The sequence below is a fragment of the Pelophylax lessonae genome (assembly GCF_965119305.1).
Source record: "Pelophylax lessonae genome assembly, chromosome: 9".
Lineage (NCBI taxonomy): Eukaryota > Metazoa > Chordata > Amphibia > Anura > Ranidae > Pelophylax > Pelophylax lessonae.
The window spans coordinates 266,011,241-266,034,472 of NC_138776.1; the positions used below are offsets into that span (position 1 = coordinate 266,011,241).

The 23,232-nt window shown below is 44.7% G+C and overlaps 3 protein-coding genes across 3 annotated transcripts in view; all 3 read right to left on the reverse strand.

The window, feature by feature from the left end:
- Nucleotides 1-23,232, reverse strand: part of LOC309562622 (uncharacterized protein) — a gene marked incomplete at its 3' end in the record, with an annotated part of 500,517 nt that overhangs the window by 349,008 nt on the left and 128,277 nt on the right. The gene's annotated exons all lie outside the window — the stretch shown is intronic.
- The window catches only part of LOC309562687 (uncharacterized protein), a 148,408-nt gene that overhangs the window by 12,741 nt on the left and 112,435 nt on the right, over nt 1-23,232 (reverse strand). The gene's annotated exons all lie outside the window — the stretch shown is intronic.
- Nucleotides 18,216-23,232, reverse strand: part of LOC309563947 (uncharacterized protein) — a gene marked incomplete at both ends in the record, with an annotated part of 43,039 nt that continues 38,022 nt past the window's right edge. The window contains 1 exon segment of the mRNA XM_082268577.1: nt 18,216-19,228. Coding sequence (XP_082124703.1) covers nt 18,216-19,228 — 1,013 coding nt within the window.

Consider the following 23,232-nt stretch of genomic DNA (forward strand, 5'->3'; position numbering starts at 1 on the left):
ACTGATGCTTAAAGTGAAACAATAAAACTGAAAAATTCCTTTTAAGATAGTGCCTGGGGGGTCCCCTTCTGCCTGTAAAGTGGCGCATCTGTTCCGTGTATAGAACCTGCTGCAGCAAAAAAAAAAAGACATGTTCCCTGCAAGCTTTCTTTATTTTATAAACAACGGCTTGGGAAGAAAGTCTGTATGATGAGGCCGAAATTTAGTGCACTCAGGGAACCAGATTAGAGATTTTTTGGATAAATTCTGGTGTCTATTTCACAGACTTTAGATAGAAGTAACAGATGCAGAAAAATGAGGCTTTGGGTGTTGGTGGAGCCTTCACAATGTAACGCTATAGAGGTACTGTTGATGAAATCAAGAAATGGACTTGCTATAAACAATTTAAATTATATGCACCTGTCAAACAGGTGTGGGAAAATATGGTTCTTGGGCGTTAATTGTGCCGTGAAATCTATACCAAAACATTTCTTCCATTTAAATACAACACCCACAAAGCTAGGCAACCTAGACAGTCTTGCAAAGATTCCACGTACCAAAAACACTTATTCGGCGACATCGGCATCAGGGGCTCGGTAGCTGCTGCTAATCCCGGAATGATTAATTTTGATAAACGTCTGCCGGTCAATGGAATCTGTCGACAGACGCGCTCTTTTATCAGTCACAAAATCTTCGGCAGCACTAAACGTCAGTTCGGAAAGCACGCTGAATGCAGGTCAGCCCAGCAGCTCAGTTGCATACTGGGCAAGTTCTGGCCAGTGGTCTAGTCTCATGACCCAATAACCCAATGGATCGTTGACTGGAAAGCTCTCCATGTCTGTTTTCACCCCTAGATAATATCCCACCATAGGATGCAGACACTGCCGATGGGATGTGGAAGCTGACAGCCCTGGGCACCGAGGACTAAAAAAAAAAAATTGAAATGCATCACTGAGGTGGCCCTCTTCTCCACTGCTCCTCCTTTGACCAACAGAAGCCTCAAAACTTTCTTTTCCATGAAACTGTAACCTACCAGAGTCTGGAAAAGTGTTACATAAACTCCTCTTTAAGGTGTCTACCATATTTATTTAATCCTCTGCTCCCTCTGTGGGGATGGGATGAGTTCAGAGACTTTCCCCTTGTAACAGTGGTCAAGGAGGGTTGCCAATTAATATAGATCCTTTTCCTTGATGCCACATATTCTTGGGTCCTTTCGCAGGCTTTGAAGAATGAGGGAGCCTATGCACCGCAAGTTTGCGGAGGCATGAGAAGCAGAGTCCTAGGGTTCACTGAGGTTACAGTATCTGGAACTGCCCCCTCCCAGCCACATACCCACATACCAAGGGTTCTGGGGATGGAAAACCATGTCTTAAGGTTTGACGTATGTCTTCCTCTGCTTCAGTGGCTTCAAAACTGCCAGAATCCTCCTCCTCCTTACTCTCTTCTTGTGTGTTCTGTGGCATCGCAAGAATGGTGTCTGCATAAAGCAGGGCTTGAGAGAAAAGGAAGTCCTCCTCTTTCTCCCACTGCTCTGCCTTGAGTGCCCTGTCTATAATGCCATACAGAGTCTGCTCCAGCAGGAACACAACAGGGATTGTGTCACTATTGCATGCATGGTCGTGGCTCGCCATCCTTGTCGCCTGCTGAAATGGTCAAAGTACAGTGCATTCTTTATCAGCAGCATGTCAAATTGCTGCAGCATCGCCAAATTTGAGTTCCACCTCAAAGGTTTACAGGCAGGTGGAAATCCCCCTGAATTTCAGCCAACCGAACACTGGCTGTGTATGACCATCTGAAATGGCTACAGACTCTTCTGGCCTGCTTTAGCAGATCTTGCAACCTTGGGAACCTATTTAAGAAATGCTGCATCACCAAATTGAGGACATGTGCCAGGCATGGCACATGCGTCAACTTTTCCTGTCGAAGGGCGGACAGGAGGTTAGTGCCATTATCGTGCACCACCATTTCTGGCTCAAGCTGGCATGGCATTGACCACCTCTGGGCCTGCCCTTGCAGAATGCAGAAAGGGGCAGAATCCACCAGACAGAAAGGCAAGAGCTGTAAAGCCAGCAATTTGAACAAGCTGGAATTTAGACATTGGCATTTGGGTGGCAGTGACTGTATTTTTTTTTTTTTCGCTGCAGAAGCTGGGGCAGACAAATTTGCCTACTATACTCTACAGCTGGTGGTGTGCTGCTGGCAGACCTGCTGCATGGACCTGTGACACCCTTCACTATACCATCATCCCTGTCAATGGAGGGTGTTGAGAAGTCATGAGATATAGCGTGGTAGACCTAAAAGGAGTGAGGAGGAGAAGAATTGTGTCTCTTTTGCTTGGCTTTCAGGTACGCTGAGTGGTGGGAGGTTAAATGCCTTGTCAAGCATGTGGTACCCTCCACAATCTAAAGGAATAGTGTAGCTGCTCTGTACTCTTCCATAATGGCTGCCTTTGAAGGACATCCTGCCTTCGTTGGAGTGTGCCTCACCCTCACTTTTCTCTTCTGCTCTATCCGGCACCCAAGTCGCATTGATGACCTCATCATCATCCCCTCCATCCTCAACATTACTGAAGCCAACTTGGCAATACGATTAAGCTGGGGGAACATGACTGCCAATTTGCTGTTCAATGGAAAGTGGTGTTTGGTGCACTTTAACTTGAGGACTGCCGCTAACAGAAATGTCACTGCACTGACGCACTACAATATACTGCAGTAAAGCTGCACTGACGCACTACAATATACTGCAGTAAAACTGCAGTGACGCACTACAATATACTGCAGTAAAACTGCACTGACACACTTCAATATACTGCAGTAAAACTGCACTGACGCACTTCAATAAACTGCAGTAAAACTGCACTGACGCATTACAATATACTGCAGTAAAAGTTAACTGACGCACTTCAATATACTGTAGTAAAACTGCACTGATGCACTACAATATACTGCAGTAAAACTGCACTGATGCACTACAATATACTGCAGTAGAAAGTCCACTGATGCACTACAATATACTGCAGTAAAACTGCTCTGACGCACTACAATATACTGCAGTAAAACTGTACTGACGCACTACAATATACTGCAGTAAAACTGCACCGACACTTCATTATACTGCAGTAAAACTGCACTGACACACTACAATATACTGCAGTATAATTGCACTGACGCACTTCAATATACTGCGGTAAAACTACACTGGTGCACTACAATATACTGCAGTAAAACTGCACTTATGCACTACAATATACTGCAGTAGAAAGTCCACTGATGCACTACAATATACTGCAGTAAAACTGCACTGACGCACTACAATATACTGCAGTAAATCTGCACCGACACCCTACAATATACTGCAGTATAATTGCACTGACGCACTTCAATATACTGCGGTAAAACTACACTGGTGCACTACAATATAGTGCAGTAAAATTGCACTGATGCACTACAATATACTGCAGTAAAACTGCACTGACGCACTTCAATATACTGCGGTAAAACTGCACTGAAGCACTACAATATACTGCAGTAAAAGTTAATTGACACACTTCAATATGCTGTAGTAAAACTACACTGATGCACTACAATATACTGCAGTAAAACTGCACTGATGCACTTCAGTATACTGAAGTAAAACTGCACTGACGCACTACAATAGATTGTAGTAAAAAGTGCACTGATACACTACAATATACTGCAGTAAAAAGTACACTGATACACTACAATATACTGCAGTAAAACTGCTCTGATGCACTACAATATACTGCAGTAAAAGTGCACTGACGCACTACAATATACTGCAGTAAAAGTGCACTGACGCACTACAATATACTTCAGTAAAACTACACTGATGCACTACAATATACTGCAGTAAAAGTGCACTGACGCACTACAACATACTGCATGGATGCACTCCACTGATGCACTACAATATAGTGCAGTAAATCTGGCCTGACTTACTACACTGCCCTGACACTATATTGCAGTAATACTGGACGGATGCACTACACTGACACTACAGTAAAAATGACCGGACACACTACACTGATGCTGCACTATCACTACATTCACACTGCATTGACACCCTACACTCACAATAGAATCACTATAGCCCACCAACTCGCTAGTAGCACTGCACAGAGCCCTGTTCTATTTCTATCCACTCCAATATCACACTGGAAATGGCTCCTCTGGGAAGAAACCTTTTATAGTGTAGGGTGGGTCTATAAACAATGAGCAATGATTGGCCTAAGTCATCAGGACTTTCTCCAATCATGGCTCTGACAGAGTTCAGTGCCCGATTGGACAAAGCCTTAATTGCTTTGGTCAATCAGGGCTTAGAATGCACTGTGTGGCGCGTAGTGCATTGTGGGGCGTTCAGCGGGCCAAACAAACGGGCAAATTTCTTGCCAATTCAAATGGGAGAACAGCCAATGGCCGAACCCTTCGCTCAACACTACTGATGAAAAAACACTTTGGGCAGGTATATTTGTCTGTGTGTGCATCAGATTGAAAAGATATACATTTAAAGGGGAAAGATGGACAGAGTAATTTGGATCCTATTAAGAGAGAAGGACGAGAGCTATGAGAAAATAATATGTTATTACCTTCTCTGATGCCAGTTCCAGCAATGTCTTCTGTCTACTTCCTTCAGTCTAACCTCTCGCCCATAACTTCCTGTCTGTATCTTTACATACTTCCTGTCTGTACCTGACATCACTTCCTGTCTTCCATAGAGACTTCCTGTCTGGGTAGATATGAGATCACCACCTTGTGAAGCTCAGAGGAACTGCAGCCTCGAGAAACATCTCGTAGTGTGAAACACGGCCTTGTGCTGTGTGTATGTACTGTATATCCTTATAGATGGGGTCATCTCCAATCCCACCAAGGGGTAGAGAAATATATTACTGCTTGCGATGAGTGGAGGGATTTTGGTTCAGTTGACTTTGCAGTGAAATTACGTGTTTTTCTGACTTCTTGTTGTGATTAGCCTCTAATCTTCGATGTAGAGATGCTTAGGCAAAAGTTGCTTGAAAAGAACTCTCTAACGTCATAAAAAACCTTCCCATGTTTCTTTGCAAAGACCTGTGGCACCCCTGAATCCACCCCTAGTAACTAGTCAGTGATTATTCACCTCCCTCTGTTTTTAAGCCAAATTTCTACCTTTATCTCTTCCGGGTTTCAGCTAGCTGCTGTGATTGAGGTGTTGGAGATCAGATGTATTGATCAGCGATGAAGTTTTAGGTAAATGGTGACATCAGAATTGGTTCTCTCAGTCTTGGTTAGCTTGTGGTGTAGAAATACTGTATATTCTAAGGATTCCATTTATCTATACCAGACTCGTATCCTAGATGAGGGTCGACTATACATGTTAATAGGGTACATCCACCTACACATAGAACATGGCATGGTGGTTCCTCCATAATTGAAGAATTCAATAATGAAAAGTGAGGTTCCCCCAAATTCCATACCAAACCCTTGAGGTCTGATAAAAATGCAAGAAGGAATCGCCTGCAAAAAAGTAAAAAAAGGCATGCTCCACCCTTCCTGAATCCTATTAGGCCCTTAACATGGGAGAATACCTGTTAGGGTGCTGGTGGTAACCTGACGACAGAGATAGGCCCGATGTCCGCTAGAGGGCGGAGCTTGGACAGAACCCCCAAGGTAAGTGACACAGGCTAGTCTGAGGTGAGGAGTCTAAGTATCCACCGTTTTTCGCCAGAGCCTCTGGTGGTAAGGATGGACTTTGCTGCGTGTGGATACCAGGTCGCGGTCCTCAGGGTCGCCCCACCAAGGGAGAACCGATCAAGGTCCAAAGGCAGGTAAACAATCAAGGGAGATCCGAGAGAATGGTCAAACAAGCCGGGGTCAGGACGGGCAGCAGACGAGCGGAGTCAGGAACAAGCCAAAATGAAATCCCCTCCTGACAAAGCACCTTGTCCCCATGTTAATGAGGACAAGTACCTCTTGTTCATGACCCTGGCACACAGCCTGTTACAGGGTCCCAGTGGTGGGGTCACCTATCAATGGACACGTTTAGAACCCAGGCTATGGAAATAGGAAGTCTACAAATGTCACATGGACAAAGACTGGTGATGCGCTTTATGAGAATATCTTCCAAAGAACTGTGCCAGGGAGCAAAATGGTCTTTTTATAACCAAAACTTGCTGAAAATATCTAATAACTGCTTCTTAAAAAGTTTGGGAGGGACACTTAGGAGCTAGAGCACCTTTTGGTAGCACTGTGGTCCCCAGAACTGAAGGGTGAACACAAGTTCTGGGGACCACAGTGGTCAGAAGTTTGTCTCAGCAGTGGTCAGAAGTTTGTCTCAGCCTGATGCTGGATGCTTGGAGGGTATTTAGTTCCTTCACAGGAGTCTCACAGTGTCTAATAATTTTACCTGTGTACCTGTTTATGCTGATCTGCTGTTCCATGAACCGGATACACTCCCAACCTGCTACCTGAACCTATAGCCATTGTACCTGCTACCTGCTGTGTTGGGGTCACCTATCAATGGACATGTTTAGAACCCTGGCTATGAAATAGGGAGTCTACAAGTGTCACATGGAGAAAGACTAGTGATTCACTTTGTGAGAATATCTTCCAAAGAACGGTGCAGATGTGCCAGGGAGCACTTCTTGAGGCTGGAGTATCTTGAGGCTGCTTCTTAAAGGGGGGGCACTGTTAGGAGCTAAGGCACCTGCTGGTAGCACTGTGGTCCCAGGACCTGAAGGATGCATATCAAGTGTCCACCAGTGGGTGTCTCCCAGCAGTAGGTTGAAATTGGTCTCCACCTGATGCTGGATGCTTGAAGGGTATTTAGTTCCTTCACTGGAGTCTCACAATACCTAATAATTTTACCTGTGTACCTGTTTATGCTGATCTGCTGTTCCATGAACCTGATAAACTCCCAACCTGCTACCTGAACCTGTAGCCATTGTACCTGCTACCCGTTTTAGCCCCCGATCTGTACATGTCTTGCTCTCTGTTCCTTGTACCACCGCCTCACGTTTTTTTTTTACCAGAATTCCACTTTTCTCTTTACATAGTTGATTTGTTTTCAGTGTTCACTGGGATTCGTATAGGTTGCTGATTTTATGTTTTATGTTGCTTGTGCTGTGTTCCTAATAACTTGTATTTCCTAATTTAGATTAGAGTCCAGTTTCCTCTATATAGCTCCACATATTTGCCGTGCAGAAAGCCAGGGATGGCCCCCGGAAGGCAGAAATACACTCACCGCCCACTTTATTAGGTACACCTTGCCAGTAGCAGGTTGGACCCCCTTTTGCCTTCATTCTTCATGGCATAAATTCAACAAGGTGTTGGAAACGTTCCTCAGAGATTTTGCTCCATAGTGACATGATAGCATCATGCAGTTGTCGCAGATTAATCGGTTGCGCATCCATGATGCCAATCTCCTGTTCCACCACATCTACAAGGTGCTCTATTGGATGAGATGTGGTGAGTGTGGAGGACATTGGAGGACAGTGACCTCATTGTCATGGTGAAGAAACCAGTGGTGAGATGATTGGAGCTTTGTGACATGGCGCATTATCCTGCTGGAAGGAGCCATCAGAAGATGGGGACACTGTAGTCATAACGGGATGGATATGGTCAGCAACAATACTCAGGTAGGGCGTGGCATTTAAACCATGCTCAATTGGTTCTAAGGGGTCCAAAGTGTGACAAGAAATTATCCCCCACACTATTACACCACCACCAGCCTGAACCATTACCCCCCCTCCTCCTCCCCCACACCATTACACCACCACCACCAGCCTGAAACGTTATCCCCCCTCCTCCTCCCCCACACCATTACACCCCCACCACCAGCCTAAAACGTTATCCCCCTTCCTCCTCCCCCACACCATTACACCACCACCACCAGCCTGAAACGTTATCCCCGCCCTCACCCACACCATTACACCACCACCACCAGCCTGAACCATTGATACAAGGCAGGATGGATCCATGCGCCAAATTATGACCCTACCATCTGAATGTCGCAGCTAATATCGAGACCCATCAGACCAGGCAACGTTTTTCCAATCTTCTATTGTCCAATTTTGGTGAGCCTGTGCCAATTGTAGCCTCAGTTTCCTGTTCTTAGCTGACAGGAGTGGCACCAGTTGTGGTCTTCTGCTGCTGTAGCACATCCCCTTCAATATGTTGTGTGTTCAGAGATGTATTCTGCATACCTTGGTTGTAACGAGTGGTTATTTGAGTTACTGTTGCCATTCTATCATCTCCAACCAGTCTGCCCATTCTCCTCTGACACCAACAAGGCATTTTCCTCCACACAACTGCCGCTCAATGGCTATTTTGTCTTTTTCCCACCATTTTCTGCATTTTGTGTTTGAAAATCGCAGAAATACTCAGACCAGCCACCAACAACCATGCCACATTCAAAGTCACTTAAATCCCTTTTCTTTCAAAGATTTTTATTTTAACAAAACAAAATCCATCAACAGATAACAGCATAAATCCCTTTTCTTCCCCATTTTGATGCTCAGTTTTAACTTCAGCAAGTCATCTTCACCACGTCTAGATGCTTAAATGCATTGAGTTACTGCCATGTGAGTGGCTTATTAGCAATTTGTGCTACTAAGCAATTGAAAAGGTGTACCGAATAAAGTGGCCGGTAAGTGTATACAGTATTTTAAAGGACAGTGTTTCGAGAAGAGGATATCTTGAAGAGTGATTGATTTGTGAGAACCATACATAAAACTAGGAAATATCCATCCAAAGAGTTTAGATGAGGGATTTTTAGCACCTTGATTTTTATATATTTTTTTTTAATTTATGTATTACTACATGTGTACCACTTGAGCTTTTTGCACCAACGCGGATTTAAAAAAAAAATCAGTTTATGGAACGTGAATATAAAACCTACAGTAATTCTACTGGGTTTTGATTTCCGTATAATTCAAAATTCTACAAAAACCATAAATCACCTCCTTTAACCACTTGCCGACTGCCTAACGACTATTTACGTCGGCAGTCAGCCCCTCACAGGCAAAGCCTGCGAGGCTCTAGGGAGCGAGCGCATGCCGGCAGAGGCTCACGCACCCCCGCGCGCGTGTGAGCGGAGGACGTCTGCCGCTCACTCGCGATCGTCGGTTACAGCGGGAGAAAGGTAGGCGGCTAGTGGAAACAAAGCAGCATGACATTCTCCCCTGTGTAACAGCAGAGATCATACAGTCCTGCTATGTAGGACCGTAGATCTCTGCTGTTACATGAAAAGCCACATCCAATCACAGTAAGAAGCACGCCCCTAGGGACACACTTAACCCCTCCTTCTCAAATAAATTTAACCCCTTCCCTGCCAGTATCATTTTTACAGAAAGAGCCGGTTCACATTGTCGCGACTTGTCAGCCTGACAAGTCGCGCTCCCTCGCGGTCCATTGACCGCTACAGGACCCATTCTAATAGGAGCGACACAAGTCGCTCCGACTTAGAAAAAGGGTCCTGTACTATTCGGGGCGACTTGCATAGACTTACATTATGTGAAGTCCCTGCAAGTCGCTCCGAAGTCTTGGTGCATGGTAATGCACAATTCGCCCCCGAAGTAGTAAGGATTCGTGTCGCCCCAGTGTGAACCGACTCTAACAGTGCATATGGATAGCACTGATTACTGTATTAATGTCACTGGTACCCCCAAAAGTGTCAAAAATGTCAGTCAAGGATCCGATCTGTCCGCCGCAATGTCGCAGTACCGCAAAAAAAAAAAAAAAATCGCAGATCGCCGCCATTACTCGTTAACCACTTGCCGTCTGAGTACGGTAGTACTACTGCGGCAAAGTGGTTCGTTATCGTCTGACGACGTAGTATTAACGTCGTCAGACACTCCCCCTTCTGGGCGGCGCTTGCGCGCCGCCGGAGGCTCGCTCCCGCTGTTTTCATTCACAGCGGGAGTCGGGCCAGGGGAGGAGCAGCGGCGATCGCCGCTGCTCAGCCCCGATCACCGGGGATCTAGTGTGGAGATCCGCCCGCCTGTGTAAACACAAGCGGACGGATCTCCATAGTGACAGGGAGTGACAGATCGGACTGTTCAGCATAGCTGAACATCCGATCTGTCCATGACTCACTCAGTCACCTCCCCCCCTACACGTCAGTAAGCACCAGGCATACATTAACCCCTCCCTCTCCAATAAAATTAACCCCTTCCCTTCCAGTGTCATTTTTACAGTAACAGTGCATATATATAGCACTGATTACTGCAGTAATGTCACTGGTACCCCCAAAAGTGTCAAAAATGTCAGTCAAGGGTCCGATCTGTCCGCCGCAATGTCGCAGTCCCACAAAAAAAATCGCAGATCGCCGCCATTACGCGTTAAAAAAAAAACACCAAAAATGACAGAAATCTTTCCCTTTGTTAGTAAACGCAATAACTTTTGCGCAAACCAATCAAAATACGCTTATTGCGATTTTTTTTTACCAAACATATGTAGCAGAAAACAAATTGGCCAAAAATTTTTTAAAAAATTGGTTTTTACATCTTTTTTGGGGGGGAATTTCATATAAAAAAATGTTAAAAATATTGTTATTTTTTCAAAATAAACGCTCTTTTTTTGTTTATAGCGCAAAAAGTAAAAATCGCACAGGTGATCAAATACCACCAAAAGAAAGCTCTGTTTGTGGGAAAAAAAGGACGTAAGTTTCGTTTGGGTACGGCGTCGCACGACCGCGCAATTGTCAGTTGAAGTCGCACAGCGCCGAATCGCAAAAAGTGGCCAGGACGGAAGACAGCAAAATCCTCCGGTGGTAAAGTGGTTAAAAAAAAAAAAAGAAAAATGACAAAAATCTTTCCCTTAGTTAGTAAACGCAATAACTTTTGCGCAAACCAATCAAAATATGCTTTTTGCGAATTTTTTTTACCAAACATAGGTAGCAGAAAACAAATTGGCCTAAAATGTTAAAAAAATTAGAATTTTACATTTTTTTTGGGGGGGGGGGGGAATTTCATATAAAAAAATGTGAAAAATATTGTTATTTTTGCAAAAATTGTCGCTCTTTTTTCGTTTATAGCGCGTGATCAAAAAATCGCAGAGGTGATCAAATACCACCAAAAGAAAGCTCTGTTTGTGGGAAAAAAAGGACGTCAATTTAATTTGGGTACGGCGTCGCACGACCATGCAATTGTCCGTTAAAGTCACGCAGTGCCGAATCGCAAAATAGGCCCTGGTCAGGAAGGGGGTAAAATCTTCCGGGGCTTAAGTGGTTAAAACATGACGAACTTTAACACAGAATTTACAATGTCTCCACCAAGTACCCTCAAATCAGCACAACACAAACCCGATCTCAAAATGAATGTCAAACCAAAGTTCCCTCCATTGATATGTAGGTATACCAGTCAGACTGCTCTCTCAAGATTAGGTTTTGAAACAAGCATGTGGTGAGAACAAAGGACAGAAAATGCTTCTACATGCCTATCCGGCTATCAGAGCGGAGACAACATTGCCCCAGTGTGAGGACCTCTGGAAGCTATCATTTCCACAAGTAGCGCGAAGTCTCCATTTCATGGAAGGATTCCACAATTACAGGTCTTTCCTCAAGGCCAATTAAGCCCCGGAAGATTTTACCCCCTTCCTGACCAGGGCCTATTTTGCGATTCGGCACTGCGTGACTTTAACGGACAATTGCGCGGTCGTGCGATGCTGTACCTAAACGAATTTGACGTGCTTTTTTTGCCACAAACAGAGCTTTCTTTTGGTGGTATTTGATCACCTGTGCGATTTTTACTTTTTGCGCTATAAACAAAAAACCAGCGTCAATTTTTCAAAAATAACAATATTTTTCACATTTCTTTATATGAAATTCCCCAAAAAAAAAAATATGTAAAAATCTAAATTTTTTAACATTTTAGGCCAATTTGTTTTATGCTACATATTTTTGGTTAAAAAAAAAAAAAATCACAAAAAGCATATTTTGATTGGTTTGCGCAAAAGTTATTGCGTTTACCAACAAAGGGAAAGATTTGTCATTTTTTTTGTTTTTTTTTTAACGCGTAATGGCGGCGATCTGCGATTTTTTTTGCGGGACTGCGACATTGGACAGATCGGACCCTTGACTGACATTTTTGACACTTTTGGGGTTACCAGTGACATTACTACAGTAATCAGTGCTATACATATGCACTGTTCCTGAAAAATTACACTGGCAGTGAAGGGGTTAACTTTTTTTGAGAGGGAGGGGTTATGTGTGTCCCTAGGGGCGAGATTCTAACTGTGATTGTGGCTGTGGCTTGAGGTGTATGAACAATGATCAACGGTCCTACATAGTAGAACTGTATGATCACTGTTTATACACAGGGGAGAATGACAGGCGGCTTGTTTACATCAGCCGCCTGCCTTTCTCCCTCTGCACCGACGATCGCCGAGTGACCGGCGGACATCGGGTCCACCGGTCACACGCGCGGGGGGGTCCGTGACCACGCGGGGGCGCGCGCTCGCTTCCTAGACCATCACAGGCTAGCGACGTAGCCCTACGTCGCTTTCCCTGTGAGGGGCTGACGGCCGACGTAAATAGTCGTGCGGCGGTCGGCAAGTGGTTAAAGCAATATGCGCTTTGCATAGCGATTACCGGTAAACCGAGAGACATAATGGCAATTTAACTAAAAACACAGCCTAAAGAAATGTCCAAATAAAATTTACACAACAAAAACCAAGAAACCGCGCTTAAAGTGGAGTTCCCGCAACAAAAAAAAAAAAATGAAATGAACGTACCCCCGGGACAGTCAGGGCTAGTACATTCCAAAATGGATAGCCTCTGATCTGCCCCGGTTCGCACTTACCTTTTAGAAGAAATACTCACTTTTAAAATTTCTTCTCCAGCGCTGCCATCTCAGGTGTGGGCAGCTTGAAGCCAGCGCGATCCTCTTCTGCATCCTCTTCCGTCCTCTTCGGTCCCATGATGCACTGCGCCAGCCCCGCCGTCACTTCCGGGGCTGCAGCGTCATCCCTGCACAGCTTGCCCAGAAGCTGTTTAGCAAGGTATGACGCGCCGCAACCGGAACTGACGTCGGGGCCGGTGCAGGCGCATTGATTCCTGGGAGCGATGACGTTCAGCTCCCAGGAATCATTGCAAAGCGGAAGTGACGGCGCGGGTCGCGGGGTCGAGGGAGGAAGTGGAAGAAAGGTGAGTATATTTTTCTGCACTTACAAGGTAAGTAAAAAAAAAAAAATCGTAACTATCCATTTCTTTTTTAGGTGACAAATAGGAAGCGGATGGCCCAAAATCGACTGTCGATTTTGTGGCCGGAACTCCGCTTTAACCACTTTAAGATCAGAAGGATTTGCCCCCTTAATGACCCGGCCACTTTTTTCAACTTGGCATTGCGTGATTTTTAACGGACAATTGCGCGGTCGTGTGACGCTGTACCCAAACTAAATTTATGTCCTTTTTTTACCACAAGTAGAGCTTTCTTTTGGTGGTATTTGATCACCTGTGCGATTTTTATTTTTCGCGCTATAAACAAAAAAAGAGCGACAATTCTGAAAAACAAAACAATATTTTTCACTTTCTGCTATATGACACTCCCAAAAAAAAAAAAAAAAAAAAGGGTGGAACTCTGCTTTTAAGATCCGCGGAGAGTCCAGAGGGCATTCACCCCGATCCAGACAAGAGGCTATTACCATCCCCTGTCTGTGGAGCGAGTAAGGAGAGGAGTTGAAAAGGAGAGTTATACAATTAAAAGGCGCATTACCCTATATATCGCTTCTCGGCCTTTTGGCTAAGATCAAGTGTAGTATCTGTTCTTATCAGTGTTGGAATGGAACCGGAAGGTTAGTATCGGTGGGGGCCGAAGATAACCGGGGCGCTCTGGGCGTAACTGGAGGACCGGAGAAGGCCAAACCAGAGAAAGCCGGATGGTTCCAATGCCTTCCTGATTTGAATGGGTCCGTCCCTGTCAGTTTGAAGGGAGCGAGAAAGCCGGCGTGGTCAACCGGTTAGTACTGCTCCTGGATGTAATTGGTGGGAGTGCGGATGGTGAGGGGAAGGGCCCTTCCTCCTGTGTGAATTTGGCTGAGAAGGGGGCCATTTTCTATACCTTCGAGGTTGGGCTCTCCCTGAGCTGTCTGCATTCCTGGCCTCCTGACAGGAAGGGCTGCACTTGGTCTGTCCATGGGCTGAGTCCGAAAAAGCCCGTGGTGTACGTGCCCCTGGGGTGGCAGCCCAGGGGTGCCTCAATTTCACTGGTGAGGGGCAGCTCACCTGAGTTTTTGTGGCACCTTGGTCACTGCACCATCACACTTTTTCTGCACCTGCCTCTTGGGGTGGGCCTTTTGGCCAACACCAGAGGAATTTTTTATTCCTGGCCGGGGGGCCTGCCGAGGTCTTGCACTTATGCACTACCCAGCACTTCTCCACTTCCCTTTTCCCCACTCCGTTTTTCTTTGTTTGTGTGTTCACGTGTGTCCCTTTTTGGTTGTTTGTCACTTGCACGACTTGGATGGCGTAGGTCCTCGGGCCTGCCCTGTAAGTCTTGGGAGGGGGTGGATATGGCCTTTTGGCTTAGTTCGCTCTCTCCCATGGGGTCTCCCTTCGGGGGAGCCCCACCTAGTACTCGGGGTGGGCTGTTTCGGCAGTCCCCCTGAAGAATGGGGTCTGCCCGGCTTCGGCTGGGTGGACCAAAGTGAGTACCTCAGTCCCGGTCAGGAGCTTCGCGCCCCGGGGGATCAGGGTCAGGGCCCTTCCTCTTCGGAGGAGGGCCATGTGTACGCCTTGTGCACTTTTTGTGTGTCTCACGTTTGCGTGTGTGCACTTTTTTATGCACCGGGTGTAAGTCTTTTGAGTGTGTTTCACACACCACGGCCTTAAAAAAAAAAAAAAATTACCCTATATATTGAGGTGAGCGGCTAGAACACCCTTAGGGGTTTCAAGGATTAAGAAGCACCCTCTATTAACACTTGGTGAAAGGTGGAGGTCTAACAGCAAAATAAAGGATGAATATCGCTTATGCGGGTTAAATGATTTGGACACTATCAGCACTTTTTTTATTCACAAGCACCTTATGTATAATCTGTGTTTATATATCTATTTGCATTGATTAAGCACTTGGCACTTTATTTTCTTACTTTTTCACCTTTAAGTCTGTCTGGAATATTAGTTTATAGCAAAGACTTTTTTTTGGATATCAGCACTGTAGCACTTTGTATATTTTTATATATCGAGAGTGATTTCACCAATATTGTTTAATTTATTTCTAAGTCACATATATGAATGGATTTTTAGGAATTTTATTTTTTGAACATCACCACAGAGAAGTTTTATAGATTTATACAATTTTATTATTACACTATTTAGTTAGATTTACACAATTTTCCCTGAAGCGCGATACCCCCCCCCCCCAAATACTTGTTTATACACTGTCTGGTTCACAGAACGGGTATACGCAACTTTAAGGGGTGTCACGTATATAAGGAATCCTCGAGACTCACATCACCATTATTTCATCATACATATCTGAGAACTTCATTGGTGATCCAAAAACACGGCTTGACTTCTCACAAGACTGGGCTGTTTGTATTCATGCTGAATCTCTTGTTTAGAGGGACATGGGACATAGAAAAGACGGAGAAGGGGTTTCTCTATGTTAGATGTGATGTGAAAGAAAGATGATCTTGTGGTTGATGTTCCAGAAACACGGCTTGACTCCTGACAAGATTGGGCTGTTTGTATTCTTGCTGATCCTCTTAATTAGAGGACACGTGGGACATAGAAAAGATGGAGGGTGGTTTCTCTATGTTAGATGTGATGTGAAAGTAGGAAAAAAAGATGATCATGTGGTTGGAGGTTGTAAAGGTGCGGAGGAAGAATGATAAATGGGTTTATGAACTCCTGGACTTACCATTGGAGTCTACTACAGACATCCTGAGATTTATGAGAAGGGGGAAGAGTCGGCTGTTCCAACAAGTACAAGCCGCTAAAACCAAACTACTAAGACACAAGATTAAGACTAAAACCTACAGGATGGACCATACTTGTAATGTTAGGAAAAGAAATAAAAGTAAAAGAAAAGGACATTTTATCATACAAATCCGAAGACAGACTATTATCAATAAACGCCCAAAAAATATCGTCAGTTTAAGCATGGCCATTTTTATTCGTCATTTGTTTTACATTAGAAAATGTGGAAAAACTTTAGCATTTTTATCACATAGATTAAAATATTTTACAATCTTGTCCACTTTCACCCAGAAGGTGGCTCTCTCCAGGCAAAGGAAGATCTTTGTACATGCTGATAACTACTGCACTGAAATGGTCAGTCCTGTCATGTAGTCTGATCTCCTCTTACCTTCATGACCAATATCTAACTCCTCTGGTCAACATGCCTTTGAGGCTTCAGCTGAAGATCAGGGAGGAGTTCGACTACACTGGTAGAGGGACTCAACCAGCAGTGACACCCCCTCCTTCTCTCTCCAAGAGGGACTCAACCAGCAGTAACACCCCCACCCCCTCCTTCTCTCTCCTAGAGGGACTCAACCAGCAAGGACACCCCCTCCTTCTCTCTCCTAGAGGGACCCAACCAGCAGTGACACACCCTCCTTCTCTCTCCTAGAGGGACCCAACCAGCAGTGACACCCCTCCTTCTCTCTCCAAGAGGGACCCAACCAGCAGTGACACCCCCTCCTTCTCTCTCCTAGAGGGACTCAACCAGCAGTAACACCCCCTCCTTCTCTCTCCTAGTGGGACCCAACCAGCAGTGACACCCCCTCCTTCTCTCTCCTAGAGGGACTCAACCAGCAGTGACACCCCCTCCTTCTCTCTCCTAGAGGGACCCAAACAGCAGTGACACCCCCTCCTTCTCTCTCCTAGAGAGAACTAACCAGCAGTAACACCCCCTCCTTCTCTCTCCTAGTGGGACCCAACCAGCAGTGACACCCCTCCTTCTCTCTCCAAGAGGGACCCAACCAGCAGTGACACTCCCTCCTTCTCTCTCATAGCAGCCAGACAGAAAGTTTGTTTTGTTTAAAGGGACACATGACATTGAAAAGATGGAGGGGGGTTTCTCTATGTTAGATGTAGTGTGAAAGTGAGGAAGAAAGATGATCTTGTGTTTGGTGTTCCGGAAACACGGCTTGAGTCCTTATAAGACTGGGCTGTTTGTATTCATGCTGATACTCTTGTTTAGAGGGACACGGTACATAAAAAAGATGGAGGGGGGTTTCTCTATGTTAGATGTGATGTGAAAGTCATGAAGAAAGATGATCTTGTGGTTGGAGATGGTAATGGTGCAGAGGAGGAATTACGGGTGGAATGATAGATGGGTCTATGAACTGATGGACTTACCATTGGAGACTACTACAGACGTCCTGAGACTTATGAGGAGGAGGTGAGTCGGCTGTTCCAACAAGCTGGTAAAACCAAACTACTAAGACAGAAGGTTAAGACTAAAACTAAAACCTACAGGATGGGCCTTACTTGTAGTGTTAGAAAAAGGAATAAAGGAAAAGAAATGGAAAACTTTAAAAGATCTGTGTTAATATATTTACATTTTTATTTTTAAATACTAAATGTAACATCAGCAAATGTCCACCTGATAACTACGCTATTAAAAATTGTAAGTCCTGTCACATAGTCTGATCTCCCCTTCTCTTCTGATCTCCCCTTCTCTTCAACTACATGTAATACCTAGCTCCGTCTCTCACCATGATGTCTTCCTTTGAAGCTTCTGATGAAGATCAGGGGAGAATAGACAACACTACTGGAAGGACTCAAATAGCAGTGACACCCCCTCCTTGTTTCCCATTGTAGAGTAAGTCAGAGAGATCTTTAAAGTCTTTATTGAACTCTGATTTCCTTATAAAGTGTTTCTTCCATGATAAAGATCAGAGGAGCACTCAGCCACGTGTTTTCTGAGGTGTATATCAAGATGTGCTTCTTCCCAGTGTGAAATCTCTGATGTACGGCAAAATATGATCCATATAGAAGACATTTCCCGCTCTCGGGACACTAATACACCTCCAGGGCTGTGTGGGTTCCCTGATGTTTGGTAAGACAAGACATTTTCCACACTCAGGGCAGGAGATCGGCTTCTTCCCCTGTGTGAGATCTCCGACGTATGACAAAGTTCTGATTTCCGTAGATAACATTTCCCGCGCTCATAACAGGGAAACAACTGCTCCTGCATATGGCATTTAATAGGATGTCTAGTAACATCAGACTTCCTTAAACATTTTTCACACTACGTACAGCAATATGCCTTCCCGCCTGTGTGACACCTCTGATGTACACTAAGACTGTCCTTTTGTGAAAAGGATTTCCTGCACACAGGAATACGGCTCCTCCCCCGTGTGAAATTTTTGATGTTCAATAAATTCTGATTTCTGTGCATAACGTTTTCCGCACTCAGGGCAGCAATATGGCTTCATAGCATCGTGCACTCTCTGATGTTGAACAAGTCTGTCTTTAGTCTCAAAAAGTTTCCCGCACTCAGAGCAGGAAAACGCCCACGTGTGAGACCTTTGATGTGCAGTAAGTGCTGCTTTACTAGTAAAACTTCTCCCACACTCCGAACAGGAATACGGCTTCTCCCCTGTGTGAGCCCTTTGATGTGCAGTAAGTTGTTCTTTACAAGTAAAACTTCTCCCACACTCCGAACAGGAATATGGCTTCTCCCCCGTGTGAGACCTTTGATGTACAACAAGTGCTTTTCTGCGTGCAAAACTTTTCTCGCACTCAGGGCAGGAATGCGGCTTCTCCCCTGTGTGAGACCTTTGATGTGCAGTAAGTTGTTCTTTACTAGTAAAACTTCTCCCACACTCCGAACAGGAATATGGCTTCTCCCCCGTGTGAGACCTCTGATGTACAACAAGTGCTATTCTGCGTGCAAAACTTTTCTCGCACTCAGGGCAGGAATGCGGCTTCTCCCCTGTGTGCTGTCTTTGATGTAGCTTAACTGCTGATTTACTTGTAAAACTTTTCCCACACTCAGAACAGGAAAACGGCTTCTCCCCGGTGTGCTGTCTTTGATGTATAACAAGCCTGAATTTGGATAAAAAACATTTTTCGCACTCAGAGCAGGAAAACGGCTTCTCCCCTGTGTGCTGTTTTTGATGTTGCTTAAATGAGAATTTCCTTGCAAAACCTTTCCCACACTCAGAACAGGAATACAGCTTCTCCCCGGTGTGCTGTCTTTGATGTATAAGAAGCTCCAATTTGGATAAAAAACATTGTTCGCACTCAGAGCAGGAGAACGGCTGCTCGCCAGTATGAGATCTTTGATGTACAACAAGTTGTGATTTCTGTGCATAACGTTTTCCGCACTCAGGGCAGCAATATGGCTTCATAGCCTCGTGCCCTCTCTGATGTTGAACAAGTCTGTCTTTAGTCGCAAAAAGTTTCCCGCACTCAGAGCAGGAAAACGCCCACGTGTGAGACCTTTGATGTGCAGTAAGTGCTGCTTTACTAGTAAAACTTCTCCCACACTCAGAACAGGAATACGGCTTCTCCCCCGTGTGAGATCTCTGATGTCTGACCAGTTTTGCTTTATGTAGAAAAAACTTCCCGCACTCAGAACAGGTATGAAATGCCCCCTCCCTGTGAGTTCCCTGATGTAAAAAAAGACCTAAACCAGAGCTAAAACTTTCTGCACATTGAGAACAGGGAAATGTCTTCTCCCCCTGAAATCCGGCACCGTCCCTCACAGTACGAGGTTGCTCAGAGTCAGAGGGATTCCATGGTCTATCCACACTGTGAAGACCATCCATAGTGGAGCTCATTGTCTTTTCTCCTCCACAATCTCCTGTGATGTCCTCATCTTCCATTTTACAACCTGGAGATAAAGTGAGATGATCCTTTGAGGGTTTCTCCATGGCGTGTCCTGGAAAAATATAAAAACATCATCAATAGATCTGAGAGGGTTAGTTCACTTACATCAAGATACCATCTGGATCAGGTAGATATGAGTGAGCAGATGTTCTCGGTGGATGTCCCAACCAGCTGGGACTCTTCCCCTCTTCAGTCAAAGGGCCTTTGGTCCTCTTCCCAGATCACTTCTACATTTACACAGCCTTGTCAGAAGAGCAGGAACCAATGGGGACTGGGAGGTCCATGCTCTTTACACAACCACAAGCCTAGGTACTGGGTCATGTAATCTCTGATAAACAAGAGGGTCGAAGTTCAAACTTGCAGACTCTTACCATAGAACAGGTGACCAAAGGTCTAGGTTTCTAAAGATTAGTTCCTGCCCTACTTTGGATCAATCAGTGAGCAGTAACAGAGCAGAGATGAGAGAAGAATATATTATGGGTCACCTGTGCTGATCTCTGTAGGAGTGTCCTCCTCTATGAATGTCCTCATCATTCCAGCCTCCCCCGTATATTGCGGATCATCCCTCAAATACGTCTCTTGTTCTTCATTCTCAGCTTTCATGTTCATCAGATCTTCACCCTAAACCGACAGAATGGCAGCAAAAGATTTTCATACTTAGGTTATACTGCCGCCTACCAGAGGTTGAGACACTTGTAAACAGAAAAATTATAAGCCAGCCCCCATATAACTCCTCCACCCAGTAAGCCTCAGTTTTATGAAAAAGCAGTACCAAGACCAATAGCCTACCAGAACTTGGTTTCCCCCAGGACTTGCACACAATGCTATAGGGCCTGGCCACCATGCCGGGGCAGGCACGAACTGACCAAAAGCAAACAGGTACTTGAGGTTGGCAGACAGGCAGAGTGGTTAAATGACAGTCCAGGTACAAGGCAAGCAAGGTTCAGAATAGTAGAAGTCAATCCATAGTCAAAAAGGTAGGTAGAGTTAAGTTAACCAGTTCTGGACAGGAACAATTTGCCCCCTTAATGACCAGGCTATTTTTTGCGAAGAAGAAGGAAGAAGGAAGAAAGAAGAATATATTTTTCACTTTCTGCTATATAACATACCCCAAAAAAAAAAAAAAAAATCTAAATCAAAAACTTTTCATCCTCTTAGGCCAATTTGTATTCTGTTACATATCATTGTTGAGGAATCTTCTGAACCCAACAGTCAGGGCTACAGGCCTGGTGGTCATGGTCTTGTTGCCCCCAGGTTTTCCAACATTGTTGGGGAATCTTCTGAACCCAACAGTCAGGGCTACAGGCCTGGTGGTCATGGACTTATTGCCCCCAGGTTTTCCAACATTGTTGGGGAATCTTCCGAATCCAACAGTCAGGGCCAGAGGCCTGGTGGTCAGGGTTTGTTGCCCTCAGGTTCTCCAGTCTTGTTGGGAGTCAACAAAGGAGAATAATTGGATGAGTGAAAGGTAAAGTTTCTTATGTGGGAACTAGTAAGAGAGGCTCTGGGTTATCTTGCTCCAAATAAACCGGTTATGTCTAAAAATTGAGACTGTATTCTGGAAATGTAGAGTTTTGGAGATCCAGAGGGTGAGGTAAGTGGGTTTGGCCATTAATAATTAGGGGTGTGTCATATGTTAATCAGCTTCTTTGCATTAATGATCAAAATGGTATAAATATATACTGTATATCCTGAAATGAAAACTATTTCCGCCACATATATGGGTTTGATAGACTTGGATGATTACTTCTAAGCATACAATGAATGGTCTGGATTCTTCTACAACATTCATTGTAGGAAACATGCTTGTGTATAAATCATAACTGCCTAATATCATTCCATCATCTACCTGTGAAAGTCTTGCGTAGTTGTGATCTTCCTGTGTGGAATCCTGGGAATACAGAGGATGGGGACATCTCTCTGGTGGGTTCATAATACAGAATGACTCCACCATGTTGGTTTGAAACAAGTATTTGAAAAACCCTGACTCCTCCATCACTCCATCCTCATCATACTCCTCTTTTATCTCTTCTAGAACATCAGGAAAGCTCAGGTTTCCACTCTGAAAATAGAAAAAAAATGACATCAATGGTAACAATGCAGATAATGTACAGATCCTAATGATACTATCAGTGATTGTTCCTCATCTACCTGATGATGGTGAGGGATGATGTGACCTTCCTGTGTGGAATCCCGGGAATACAGAGGACGGGGACATCTCTCTGGTGGGCTTCTGTTACTGGGTGTATCCATAATATCCTTGTGTCCTTCTGAAAGCTCCTTCATCACACCATACTCCTCATCGGCCTTTTTATACTCTTCTTTAACAACAATATTACTATCCCCGAGGTTTCCACTCTGAATATATAATAAAACATTCATTGTAACAAACAAGCTTGTGCTTAAATCATAACTACCAATAACTGTTATTCATCTACCTGGTGATGGTGAGGGATGGTGTGACCTTCCTGTGTGGAATCCCGGGAATACAGAGGACGGGGACATCTCTCTGGTGGGTTCCCATTACTGGATCTATCTGTAGGAAACACACACACTGACTGAATACATTGTTTCTATGTGTTTATCAGATGATGGAGGATCTAGGTGGAGCCTCCGTACTGCTCTCTCCTTTACAATAAAGTCTCCTCTTACCCGGTGATGTGAGGGGCGGCTGATTCTCCATCATGACGTCCTTGTAGAGATCCTTGTGTCCTTCTAAATACTCCCACTCCTACATGGAGAAATAGACAGTGACATCCTGACACCTTATAGGAACCTGACACACACAATGATACAGTCACCATCCAGACACATCCCTTGTCTGTTACTGGATAATGTCCCAGAATTCCCAGCACCGCTCACCTCTCCTGTCAGCAGCTCCATCATCTTCTTGGTGACTTCTAGAATCTTCTGCATGTTGTGTCTCTCAGGTTTTACGTAGTCACATACGATGATCATATGATCACCTGACTTCCGAAGAGAAAATTTCTATAATGGGGAACCAATAGGAATATCATGTTAAAATCCCAGAATCCTCCTCACCTCTCGGGTCAGGTCTGTGTTTTATTAATAGAGATGAGAGTGATGTCATGTGACCTCCCAGAATCCTCCTCACCTCTCCAGTCAGCAGGCAGATGATGTTCATAGTGAGGTTTAGTATCCTTTCGGTTAGGTCACTCAGATTTTCCTCCATCTTTATTCAGGTGATCTATGCGGGTTTCCCTGTAAATGGATAGTGGATAGTTTTCTAGACTGTATTGGTTTCACAATATTTGCATTAAAGTTTGCATCTTAATTCAATTGAAGTCAATAGGAGAAGAATAATAAAAATCGGTTCTCTGTGGAGGACCAGGAGATCGGCACTCCCCAGTAATGTCGGTTTCTAAAGACGACTTCAGCCGGCATTGGAGTTTTTCATTCCTGTACCGTGTCCCATTACCTGTCCTGTGTTGAAGAGGAGATCAGTGGGAGGAACCACTG